At 43.6% G+C, this 12,731-nt stretch overlaps 1 protein-coding gene across 2 annotated transcripts in view; it reads right to left on the bottom strand.

Annotated features, from left to right (window-relative positions):
• LOC115164426 (coronin-1C-A) overlaps positions 1-12,057 on the bottom strand; it is a 65,588-nt gene extending 53,531 nt beyond the window's left edge. The window contains exon 1 of one of the 2 annotated variants that reach the window (XM_029716881.1): positions 9,513-12,057. In XM_029716881.1, coding sequence (XP_029572741.1) covers positions 9,513-12,042 — 2,530 coding nt within the window. In that variant the 5' untranslated portion in view covers positions 12,043-12,057. Of the gene's footprint in view, positions 1-643; positions 792-9,512 lie in introns of those variants that run through there. The other variant, XM_029716882.1, reaches the window with a different exon arrangement.
• Between the last annotated feature and the right edge of the window lie 674 nt (positions 12,058-12,731).

Below are 12,731 nucleotides of genomic sequence, written 5' to 3'. Positions count from 1 at the left end.
AAGTAGTGGTGCAATCATTGCAACTATGTTCTTAAAAAAAATATCGACACTTCTGCGGTAACAATGTGCATTGGTCAGGGAATTATTTTATCCGTGGACGAAATACTTTGATTTGATTGGGCTCAAAATTGTTGCAAACTCACCCAGCTGACAGTGAGCTGAACGCTGAATGAAGCTCACCTCTCTGAATCAAGACTTTCCATTTACCTAAATATTCGTTGAGTTTGAGACTAAATTACATTACCGTCCTCATCTCCTTAGTGAAACCGCAGGTTAGTTTGGTTCATCAGATACGATGACGTTGTCGTGGCTAATATACCCCACCCAACTGTCTGCTGGACTGGCCATTCATTCCGCATGGAGGCTATCATAAATATTAGAGAAACAAGGTAGCTAACTAGCAGACATCACCTAATTTAGCTAGGTAGCAAACTCATTGACGTTGAAAACGTGGCGATCCTAATTCAGTTAGCCAATGTTAACTGTACTAGCTAGCTAACGTTAGCTTTCTTAACTGAACCCAAGCAATTGCCTCGCTAACGTCACTTAACTAAAGCGTAGACGGCACAGTTGAATACAATCAGCCAGGCAGGAATGTCGCTAACTGTGTGTACATTATTAGTAAAGATAAAGCAAGACGTACCTTCCAGATCAAAGTAAAAAAATATATATCCCTGACTGTTGAATTATGTAAAATAGGACTGCCGACGTTTATCCAGCTGAAGCCGCTGACAACTCGCCTGTGCTCTCTTTTCCACTGTCACTGCTGCACCGGATACAACGCCCTCCCCTATCCCCGCCTCAGTTGTGGCTTGCCCAGGCATTTTTGGACAAGAGCACCCACAGTGGTGTCATAATACCCAGAAAACCTAGCGGTCGAACTGGGAAATGGGGCCAATCGTTTTTCCCTTTGAGAATTTTAGAAACACTTAAAATAAGGTCTGTGCTTCGTGTAAGCTTACCCTGGCATGACGTTTTGATAACCAAATCTCTCTCGGACAAGGTGACTTATCAATATATTCAGCTCTTTTTACTCTCAGATTTGAAAATCTAATTAGCATCGAAGTAGACCTCATGCAAGACTACAAATCCCTGCAAACTCCTGAACGTCATCTCTAGCTGACACCTTTGCTAATTGGTAGTGTCAATTTAGAACTTGCACAAGCCAGTTCAAATAATTGTCAATGTAAAGAAATGTAACTTAATTATTCATTACTAAATTTAGTTATTAGATAGTTGATCCAGAGATTCTTACATTTGCCTCGATTCGCCAGTCTCATCCAGATCATAATGGCAAATGTAGTTCTTTATGATAGCCACATTAGCATTTCATTTTTGGAGGGTAAATACAGGCGAATAAATTGAAAAGTCACTTTGTCCTATAGAGATTTAAACAGTTATCAAAACGTCACTCCAGGGTAAGCCTCCAGGGTAAGCCTCCAGCCTCCAGTGTTAATAAATTCCCCCATGGGAAAAATGTATGGTATAAAAACAATTGGAACCACTGTTTGACTGCTATGTTTTATGGGTATTATGACTCATACTGTGGTACTCTATAGATGAGCAGAAGCCAATGCCACCAATCATTGTTAGAGCTGGGTCTGGTATAATTAAGCAATAAGGCACCTCGGGGGTTTGTGATATGGCCAATATACCACAGCTAAGGGCTGTTCTTATACGCAACGCAGAGTGCCTGGATACAGCCCTTAGCCGTGGTATATTGGCCATATATCACAAACCCCCCGAGGTGCCTTATTGCTATTATAAACTGTTTACCAACGTAATTAGAGCAGTAAAAATAACTTTTGTCATACCTGTGGTATACAGTCTGATATACCACGGCTCTCAGCCAATCAGCATTCAGGGCTCAAACCACCCAGTTTATAATACATGCAGCATACTGTATATTGTTTCAGCGTGATAAATGTTAATGCCTACAAAATCAGAAACTTGTGGAGCAAAAACCATTAACATAATCCCCCTCTATCTTTTCTTTTAATGGCAGATGTTAACAATTTGAACGCATGGGAGTGGTTGGGGAACTGTAGCTATGCAAATGTCATCCAGACGCATGGTGTGGTGTGTTACTATAACTGCTACCTCTGCAGCTGTTGACAAAATATTATTTCAGGTATTTTAGCTATTAGATTTAATAGATCATGAATTGAAGATCGAAATTGGGGAGAAAAAGAGTTGTAACATTTTTTTTATTTTTTATAATGGACCTCAGGACTTTTTTTCTAGTTGCCACAAGATGGCATCATTTTACAAAGCCACATTTAGCGGAATAAGCCACATTCTACAACTATTACAAATTGCAGCTTTATCCTATCAGCACACCAAATGTTTACCTGAGCCACGTTGCTTAGGGCCACTAGACGAAGGTAGATCTGAGGGTATTGGGATACATCTCATAACTAAGTAAAAAAATATATAAACAAATGATTTATATACAGTACCAGTTAAGAGTTTGGACACACCTACTCATTCAAGGATTTCTCTTTATTTTACTATTTTCTACATTGAATAATAGTGAATACATCAAAACTATGAAATAACACATATGGAAAGTGTAAAACAAATCAATGTTTTACATTTGAGATTCTTCAAAGTAGCCACCCTTTGCCTTGATGACAGCTTTGCATAGTCTTGGCATTCTCTCAACCAGCTTCATGAAGTAGACACCTGGAAATGCATTTCAATTAACAGGTGTGCCTTGTTAAAAGTTCAATTGTGGAATTTCTTTCCTTAATGCATTTGAGCCAATCAGTTGTGTTGTGACAAGGTAGTGGTGGTATACAGAAGATAGGGCTATTTGGTAAAAGACCAAGTCCATATTATGGCAAGAACAGCTCAAATAAGCAAAGAGAAACGACAGTCCATCATTACTTTAAGACATGAAGGTCAGTCAATACGGAAAATTAAGAACTTTTAAAGTTTCTACAAGTGCAGTCGCAAAAACCATCAAGCGCTGATGAAGAAACTGGCTATCATGAGGACCACCACAGAAAAGGAAGACCCAGAGTTACCTCTGCTGCAGAGGATACGTTCATTAGAGTTACCAGCCTCAGGAATTGCAGCCCAAATAAATGCTTCAGAGTTCAAGTAACAGACATCGCTACATCAACTGTTCAGAGGAGACAGAGTGAAATCAGGCCTTCATCTTAAGATGGTGCCGACAGAGAGGGCTGCCTCGCTTCTAGTCCTTAGTAAACTTTGCAGTATTTTTTTTTTTTTATGTATTATTTCTTACATTGTTTGCCCAGAAAATCTTAAGTGTTATTACATACAGCCGGGAAGAACTATTGGATATCAGAGCGACGTCAACTTACCAGCACTACGACCAGGAATACGACTTTCCCAAAGCGGATCCTTTGTCCAAACCACCTGATTCCAGAGGCTGACCCAAAACAACGCCGCCGGAGACGAGGCAAACGGATTGGTCTTCTGGTCAGACCAGAGGTGCGCACAACACCCACCGCTTCCGAGTATATTACTTGCCAATGTCCAGTCTAGATAAAAAGGTAGACAAAATTAGGGCAAGGGTTGCTTTCCAGAGTGACATCAGGGATCGTAACATACTCTGTTTCACAGAAACATGGCTCTCGGGATATGCTGTCGGAGCCGGTACAGCCACCTGGATTCTTTGTGCGTCGCACCGGCAGGAACAAACATCTCTCCGGGAAGAAGAAGGGCGGGGGTGTATGTTTCGTGATTAGCATCTCATGATGTTACAATTACAACATACAGGAACTCAAGTCCCTTTGTTCACTTGACCTAGAATTCCTCACAATCAAATGCTGACTGTATTATCTACCAAGAGAATTCTCCTTGGTTATTGTCAGAGCCGTGTATATCCCCCCTCAAGCCGATACCCTGACGTTCCTCAAGGAACTTCACTGGACTTTATACAAACTGGAAATCATATATCCCGAGGCTGCATTTATTGTAGCTGGGGATTTTAACAAAGCAAATTTGAGAACAAGGCTACCTAAATTCTATCAGCATATTGATTGTGGTACTCACGCTGGTAAAACACTGGATCACTGCTACTCTAAATTTTGCTATGCATACAAGGTCCTCCTTTCTGCAAATCTGACCACGACTCCATTTTATTCCTCCCTTCCTATAGACAGACAATCTAGCAGGATGTACCCGTGCCAAGGGATATTCAACGCTGGTCTGACCAATCGGAATCCACCCTTTAAGATGTTTTGATCACGTGGACTGGGACATGTTCCGGGTAGCCTCAGAGAATAATATTGACGTAGACGCTGATTTGGTGAGTGAGTTTATAAGGAAGTGTATTGGAGATGTTGTACCTACTGTGACTATTAAAACTTACCCTAACCAGAAACCGTGGATTGATGGCGGCATTCACGCAAAAATGAAAGCGTGACCCACCACATTTACTCATGATAAGGTGAATGGGAATATGGCCGAATACAAACATTGTAGTTATTCCCTCCGCAAAGCAATCAAAGAAGCGAAATGTCAGTATAGAGACAAAGTGGAGTCACAATTCAACAGCTCAGACAAGACGTATGTGGCAGGGTCTACAGACAATCACGGACTCCAAATTAAAACCCGCCACGTCACACACACCGACGTCTTGCTTCCAGACAAACTAAAAACACCTTCTTTGCTCGCTTTGAGGATAATACAGTGCCACCGACGCGGCCCACAAACAGGGACTGTAGGCTCTCCTTCTCCGTGGCTGACACGAGTAAGACATTTAAACGTGTTAACCCTCGCAAGGTTGCCAGTGCAGACAGCGTCCCTAGCCATGTCCTCAGAGCATGCGTAGACCAGCTGGCTGGTGTGTTTACGGACATATTCAATAAATCCCTATCCCAGTCTGCTGTCCCCACATGCTTGAAGATGGCCACCATTGTTCCTGTACCCAAGAAGGCAAAGGTAACTGAACTAAATTACTATCACTCAGTAGCACTCACTTCTGTCATCATGAAGAGCTTTGAGAGACTAGTCAAGGATCATATCACCTTACCGGTCACCCTAGACCCACTTCAATTTGCTTATCGCCCCAATAGGTCCACAGACGATACAATTGCCATCACTCTGCCCTATCCCATCTGGACAAGAGAAATACCCATGTAAGAATGCTGTTTATTGACTACAGCTCAGCATTCAACACCACAGTACCCACCAAGCTCATCATTAAGCTTGAGGCCCTTGGTCTCAACCCCACTCTGTGCAATTGGGTCCTGGACTTCCTGATGGGTCGCCCCCAGGTGGTGAAGGTAGCTCAGTTGGTAGAGCATGGTGTTTGCAACGCCAGGGTTGTGGGTTTGATTCCCATGGGGGGCCAGCACAGAAAAAAATGTATGAAATGTATGAAATGAAATGTATGCATTCACTACTGTAAGTCGCTCTGGATAAGAGCGTCTGCTAAATTACTAAAATGAAATGAAAATGAAACACCTCCACTTGGCTGATCCTCAACACTGGGACCCCACAAGGGTGCGTGCTCAGCCCCCTCCTGTACTCCCTGTTCACCCATGACTGCGTGGCCATGTACGCCTCCAACTCAATCATCAAGTTTGCAGATGACAACAGTAGTGGACTAGATTACCAACAACGGCAAGACAGCCTACAGCGAGAAGGTGAGAGCACTTGGAGTGTGGTGTCAGGAAAACAACCTCTCAACGTTAACAAAACAAAGGAGATGATTGTGGACTTCAGGAAACAGCAGAGAGAGCACCCCTCTATCCACATCGACAGGACAGCAGAGGTGGAAAGTTAAGTTCCTCGGCGTACACATCACAGACAAACTGAAATGGTCCATCCACACAGGCAGTGTGGTGAAGAAGGCGGAACAGAGCCTCTTCAACTTCAGGAGGCTGAAGAAATGTGGCTTGTCTCCTAAGACCCTCACAAACTTTTAGAGATACACAATTGAGAGCATCCTTTTGGGCTGTATTTAAAAAAATTCACCTTTATTTAACGAGGTAGGCTAGCTAAGAACAAGTTCTCATTACAACTGTGACTTGGCCAAGATAAAGCAAAGTAGTTTGACACATACAACAACACAGAGTTACACATGGAATAAACAAACATACAGTCAATAATACAGTAGAAAAGGTCTATATACAGTGTGTGCAAATGAGGTAAGATAAGGGAGGTAAGGCAATAAATAGGCCATGGTGGCAAAGTAACTACAGTATAGCAATTAAACACTGGAATGGTGGATGTGCAGAAGATGAATGTGCAAGTAGAGATACTGGGGTGCAAAGGAGCAAGATAAATAAATAAATAAATACAGTATGGGGATGACGTAGTTGGATGGGCTATTTACAGATGGGCTATGTACAGGTGCAGTGATCTGTGAGCTGCTCTGACAGCTGGTGCTTAAAGATAGTGAGGGAGATATGAGTCTCCAGCTTCAGTGATTTTTGCAGTTCGTTCCAGTCATTGGCAGCAGAGAACTGGAAGGCGGCCAAAGGAGGAATTGGCTTTGGGGGTGACCAGTGAGATATACCTCATGGAGTGCGTGCTACAGGTGGGTGCTGCTATGGTGACCAGTAAGCTGAGATAAGGCGAGGCTTTACCTAGCAAAGACTTGTAGATGACCTGGAGCCAGTGGGTTTGGCGACGAGTATGAAGCGAGGGCCAGCCAATGAGAGCGTACACAGTGGTGGGTAGTATATGGGGCTTTGGTGACAAAACGGATGGCACTGTGATAGACTGCATCCCATTTGTTGAGTAGAGTGTTGGAGGCTATTTTGTAAATGACATCGCTGAAGTCGAGGAACGGTAGGATGGTAAGTTTTACGAGGGTACGTTTGGCAGCAAGGATGCTTTGTTGCGAAATAGGAAGCCGATTCTAGATTTAATTTTGGATTGGAGATGCTTAATGTGAATCTGGAAGGAGAGTTTACAGTCTAACTAGACACTTAGAATATGTGGATAACTACAAATACTAAGTCAGAACCGTCCAGAGTAGTGATGCTGGACGGGTGGCCAGCGATCGGTTGAAGAGCATGCATTTAGTTTTACTTGCATTTAAGAGCAGTTGGATGCCACGGAAGGAGAGTTGTATGGCATTGAAGCTTGTCTGGAGGTTAGTTAACACAGTGTCCAAAGAAGGGCCAGAAGTACACAGAATGGTGTTGTCTGCATAGTGAATCAGAGAATCACCAGCAGCAAGAGCGACATCATTGACGTTTCCAGAGAAGAGAGTTGGCCCGAGAATTGAACCCTGTGGCACCCCCATAGTCTGCCAAAAGGTCCAGACAACAGGCCCTCTGATTTGACACACTGAACTCTATCAGAGAAGTAGTGGGTGAACCAGGCGAGGCAGTCATTTGAGAAACCAAGGCTGTTGAGTCTGCCGATAAGAATGTGGTGATTGACAGAGTCGAAAGCCTTGGCCAGGTCGATGAATACGGCTGCACAGTATTGTCTCTTATCGATGGTGGTTATGATATCGTTTAGGACCTTGAGCATGGCTGAGGTGCACCCGTGACCAGCTCGGAAACCGGATTGCATAGCGGAGAAGGTACGGTGGAATTCGAAATGGTCAGTGATCTGTTTATTAACTTGGCTTTCAAAGACTTTAGAAAGGCAGGGCAGGATGAATGTAGGTCTGAAACCTTGTGAAGATGCTGGAGGAAACAGGTACAAAAGTATCTATATCCACAGTAAAACGAGTCCTTTATTGACATAACCTGAAAGGCCGCTCAGCAAGGAAGAAGCCACTGCTCCAAAACCGCCATAAACAAGCCAGACTACGGTTTGCAACTGCACATGGGGACAAAGATAGTACTTTTTGGAGAAATGTCCTCTGGTCTGATGAAAAAAAATAGAACTGTTTGGCCATAATGACTATCATTATGTTTGGAGGAAAAAAGGGGAGGCTTGCAAGCCAAAGAACACCATCAACCGTGAAGCACGAGGGTGGCAGCATCATGTGGGGGTGCTTTGCTGCAGGAGGGACTGGTGCACTTCACAAAATAGATGGCATCATGAGGGAGGAAAATGATGTGGATATATTGAAGCAACATCTCAAGACATCAGTCAGGAAGTTAAAGCTTGGTCGCAAATAGGTCTTCCAAATGGACAATGACCCCAAGCATACTTCCAAAGTTGTGGCAAAATGGCTTAAGGACAACAAAGTCAAGGTATTGGAGTGGCCATCACAAAGCCCTGACCTCAATCCTATAGAAAATGTGTGGGCAGAACTGAAAAAGCGTGTGCAAGCAAGGAGGCCGACAAACCTAACTCAGTTACACCAGCTCTGTCAGGAGGAATGGGCCAAAATTCACCCAACTTATTGTGGGAAGCTTGTGGAAGGCTACCTGAAACGTTTGACCCAAGTTAAACAATTTAAAGGCAATGCTACCAAATACTAATTGAGTGTATGTAAACTTCTGACCCACAGGAAATGTGATGAAAGAAAATAAAAGCTGAAATAAATAATTCTCTATTATTCTGACATTTTGCATTCTTAAAATAAAGTGGTGATTCTAACTGACCTATGACAGGGAATTTTTACTAGGATTAAATGTCAGGAACTGTGAAAAACTGAGTTTAAATGTATTTGGCTAAGGTGTATGTAAACTTCCGACTTCAAGACTGTTGGAAAAGCATTCCTCGTGAAGCTGGTTGAGAGAATACCAAGCTGTGTGCAAAGCTGTCAAGGCAAAGGGTGGCTACTTTAAAATATATTTTGATTTGTGCAACTATTTTTTGGTTTGTACATGATTCCATGTGTTATTTCATAGCTTTGATGTCTTCACTATTATTCTACAATGTAGAAATATATATATTAAAACCCTTGAATGAGTAGGTGTGTCCAAACATTTGACTGGTACTGTATATATTGGACTTACGGATCAGAAAAGCCTGTGGTTACCAAATACTTTCAGCATAGAAATCCTTCAAATATATAGTGGTGTAAAGTACTTAAGTAGTACTTTAAAGTATTTTTACTTAACTCATTTTTTGGGATATCTGTACTTCACTATTTATATTTTTGGCAACTTTTACTTAACTACATTCCTTAAGAAAATGTACTTTTTACTCCATACATTTTCCCTGAGATCCAAGAGTACATATTACATATGCAATGCTTAGCAGGACAGGAAAATGGTCTGCCTCTGATCTGGCGTACTCACTAAACACAAATGCTTTGTTTGTAAATTGTCAGTGTTGGTGTGCTCCTGCTTATCCGTAAATTAAAATAACTAGAAAATTGTGCCATCTGGTTTGCATAATATAAGGAACGTGAAATGATTTGTACTTTTATTTTTGATACTGAAGTATATTTAAAACCAAATACTTTCAGTAGTATTTTACTGGCTGACTTTCACTTGAGTAATTTTCTATTAAAAAGTTATCTTTACTTTTACTCAAGTATGACAATTGGGTACTTTTCCACCACTGTACATTTCTCATTGATCCACATGGTTCCATATTATCTTTATTCATCCCCACTTACAGTAGGCTGTCACATAATGCACATTTCAGATGATAACTTGTAAAGCTCCTACCTTTTCTCACATATGGTTTCCTCTCCAGTGCCTTCTCTGGGGATTTCTTGGGGAAGTCAAAAGCCGCCAACATTTGAGCCACCTTCACAGACTGGGCTTGCTCCGAAACCCAATCAGGCTTTGCTTCCAATGGTTTTGTCAAATCTGGATGCTTCAGCTTTTCTTGTAGTAGAATGTTCTCCTTTATGAGTTCAGAAACAGGCCTCGATTTAGGAGTATCCTGGTGTTTGTCACACTCTGAGGCAGTTTCGTCGTTGTCCTGGGTAGACTTTTCATCATAGTGTACTGCAGTGGTGCTCTCTGTGACTTGCTGTGACACAGGCTCTGTTTTTAAAGTCTCATTTTGAGCCTGAAGCTTCTCATCTATACTCCCTTGGCCTTCTTCTGATAGAGCCATCCCAGTTCCTACTGAGGACGGGGTAGCCTCTATCACTACAACTGGGATGTCTGTTATTTGACAAGGGTCCTTATTGGTCTTAGCCTCCTCCATAGAATCATCATGCAAGGCCTCGGAGGTGCATAGGCTAGGTGTCGTCTTCCCCGCAGTGGTATTTTCTGTTTGTGATGGAGAAATCTCAGTGACAGGGATAGTGGTGGGTGATTCATCCATTTTGTGCAAAGGCAGGGGCTCTGTGGTTTGATCATCCTCTTTGTTGCAGGATGTAGACTCTGTAGACTCAGTGATGACCTCAGACACTGAGGAAGAAGATGCAGGTTTTTCTGCAATGACATCACTCCTAGAGGAGGGCCTGCCCTCAACAGGTGGACTCTGTGAGCTCTCTGGTGACTGCGTTTCAGCTGGGGGTGTATTTTCCATCGTCTTCTCCTCGTTTTGGGGCGAGGCAACTGATGTTGCCGAGTCCTGCTCTGAACCTTTACAGTCAGCCTCATCCATTGGTGAGGATGTCCCCGCTTCTCGCTCAGTGACAGATTCAGTCTCTAGAAGTGAAGCTGGTAGACAGATTATATCTGTGGAGTCCTGAGCAGTTTTCCCTGCCTGCTCACTCTTTGTCAGACTTTGTGGATGATCCTCCTCATGGCAGGGCTTGGTGTTAACTTCTGCTCCAGGGGGTCTCTCTGTTGCACATACAGAGGATGATGACGATATGGTTTCTTCCTCAACATCGCACTGTAATATATTTTTATCTGATGGAGCTGTCTTTGCAACATCAGCGGATGATTTTGGTGTTGTTTTCATTACGACATGTTTTGGTGTCGTTTCCTTCACGGCAGGTTTTGGTTTTATTTCCTTCACGGCAGGTTTTGGTGTTGATACGGCCCCTGTCTCAACACCCTGTGGATGAGGCTTTGTCTCAGATGTTTTCAGCTGGTCATGGTCGTCAGACTGGTCCCTTGACACAGAGACCACCTTTCTAACTTTGGAGAGATCTGGAGACGCCTCATTTTTGTTTCTTTTCAGTAGCTTCTCCAAAATAGAGCTTGGCCCTCCTGTAGGCACCATGGGCAAGTCTTCTTTGTCCCCTTGATTGGGAGGGTCAATGGTAGGGGATCCTGCCCTGTCCACCTCACTTTGTTTGTGATTATCATTCCGGCCAGACTTGATGTCACATCTTGCTGCCTCTGACGCTTTATTCTCTTTCTCAATGTCACCCTTGTTTTCATCGTCATGTGGCTTTACCTTTCCCACTGTTGGATGGTCATGGTTCAAGGTCCCACCCACAACTGACAGACACTTTTTCCCTTTGGTCTCTTTCAATGATGATTGACGTTTAGTCTTATGGGGACCCTTCAGTTCTCTCAAACCGCCTACAGCTCCATCAGTGCACTTGGTGTCTTCATCCTCAACTGCCTCGGAGGTTCCATTTTTAATTTCCTTGGCTTTCTGAACAGGCAACTTCTTTCTTCCTCCCTCTTGTTTGACGTCGTCAGTAGTTCCCGTATTAGTCCCACCCTTGCCAACTTCTACAGAACCCTCCTCCTTGTATTCCATGGTGGCCTCACCCATTGAAACAGTGGCATCAGTTTTCTCCACAGCTGGATTAAACGTCTGCCCAGTAACTTCCTCTAAAGCAGAGCAGAGGTTTTCTTCCTGGTTTTTCTGGTGTGGAGCTGTTCTCTCATCTCGACGGTACATCTTGGCAGTTTTACCCTCCTTCTCCTTATCCCTCACGTTTTGGGTGGATTGTCTGGGTTTTCTGGCCTTCTCCTCACTCTGTGTGTGACTCTCTGGGCTCTGGCTATTGTCCGGATCCTGTGGAGTCAGTAGAGCAGTCCTGCCTCCCTCCTCTCCTCCAGCCCCTTCCTCTCTCACCTCCCCCTCCACGGAAGGACTCACCCTTATCTGAGCGCTAAGGTTTTTCTCTGCCAAAGGTGTTGTTGGCTCCCTGTCTGGGCCTTCATCCAGATTCTCAGCGGCTGCTTTCCCTGGATCCTCCCCGGCATTACCGGCCTCCTCACGGTTGGTTCCTCTCTCCATGGCACCGCCCGTGTCCCCACTTGCATCCCCCAGGTCGATGCAGGGCCCCCTCTCCTCTGCTTCTCCACCGCTGGCCTGTTCATCCCCCTCCATCTTATCTTGATTCTGCCCCATGCTAGTCTGTGGAGAAAGACACGTCGTTACCATCCTCACTCTTAAGTAGCAGTCTACAACTGGCTTTGGCATGCCAGTCCACCAGCGTTTATCTAACTGTAGACACTGTGCCCTGCTCTCCCACAACCACTCTCTCCATCTCTTTATTTCACAGCGGAGTGTATGAATAAATACATGTCCCACTGAGAACAGGCAGAGGTGGAAACATCAGCTGGAAACATGAGGTAGAGACAGGAAAATGAGCAATGTAATTAGATATCAGGCACAAAGCCAGAATCATTTACTGTGAAATAGCTCAAATCTGACCATGTGTAGACACAGTGTAGACACAGTGTAGACATTATATACCACTATGACATTATGGGAGCTAAAGGAGAGCAGAAAGTCACACTAAACAGAAGTAATTTACATGGTCTGCTCTGGCTAAGTGTCTTATGACCACAATCACTCTAGAATGTTCATGTCCTTGTAATGTTAACCCGTATTGGGTCAACTTAAGAAAAATACAATGGAGTCACAAGATTGAACTGAAACCTCCCTAATTTTCCCTCTGAGGATGATCATGTCAGCAGGACCTTAGCCAGGATTGTCAAATTCTGATGTATGTAAATGTGGAAGTAGGACATTAGTGAATGAAACAGCAGCCTAACAAAGCGATTAGATAATCC

Source organism: Salmo trutta, chromosome 27, assembly GCF_901001165.1.
Source record: "Salmo trutta chromosome 27, fSalTru1.1, whole genome shotgun sequence".
NCBI classification, from domain to species: domain Eukaryota; kingdom Metazoa; phylum Chordata; class Actinopteri; order Salmoniformes; family Salmonidae; genus Salmo; species Salmo trutta.
The sequence above is the reverse complement of the archived record's forward strand: the minus strand, read 5'-3'. Positions and strand labels throughout refer to the sequence as shown.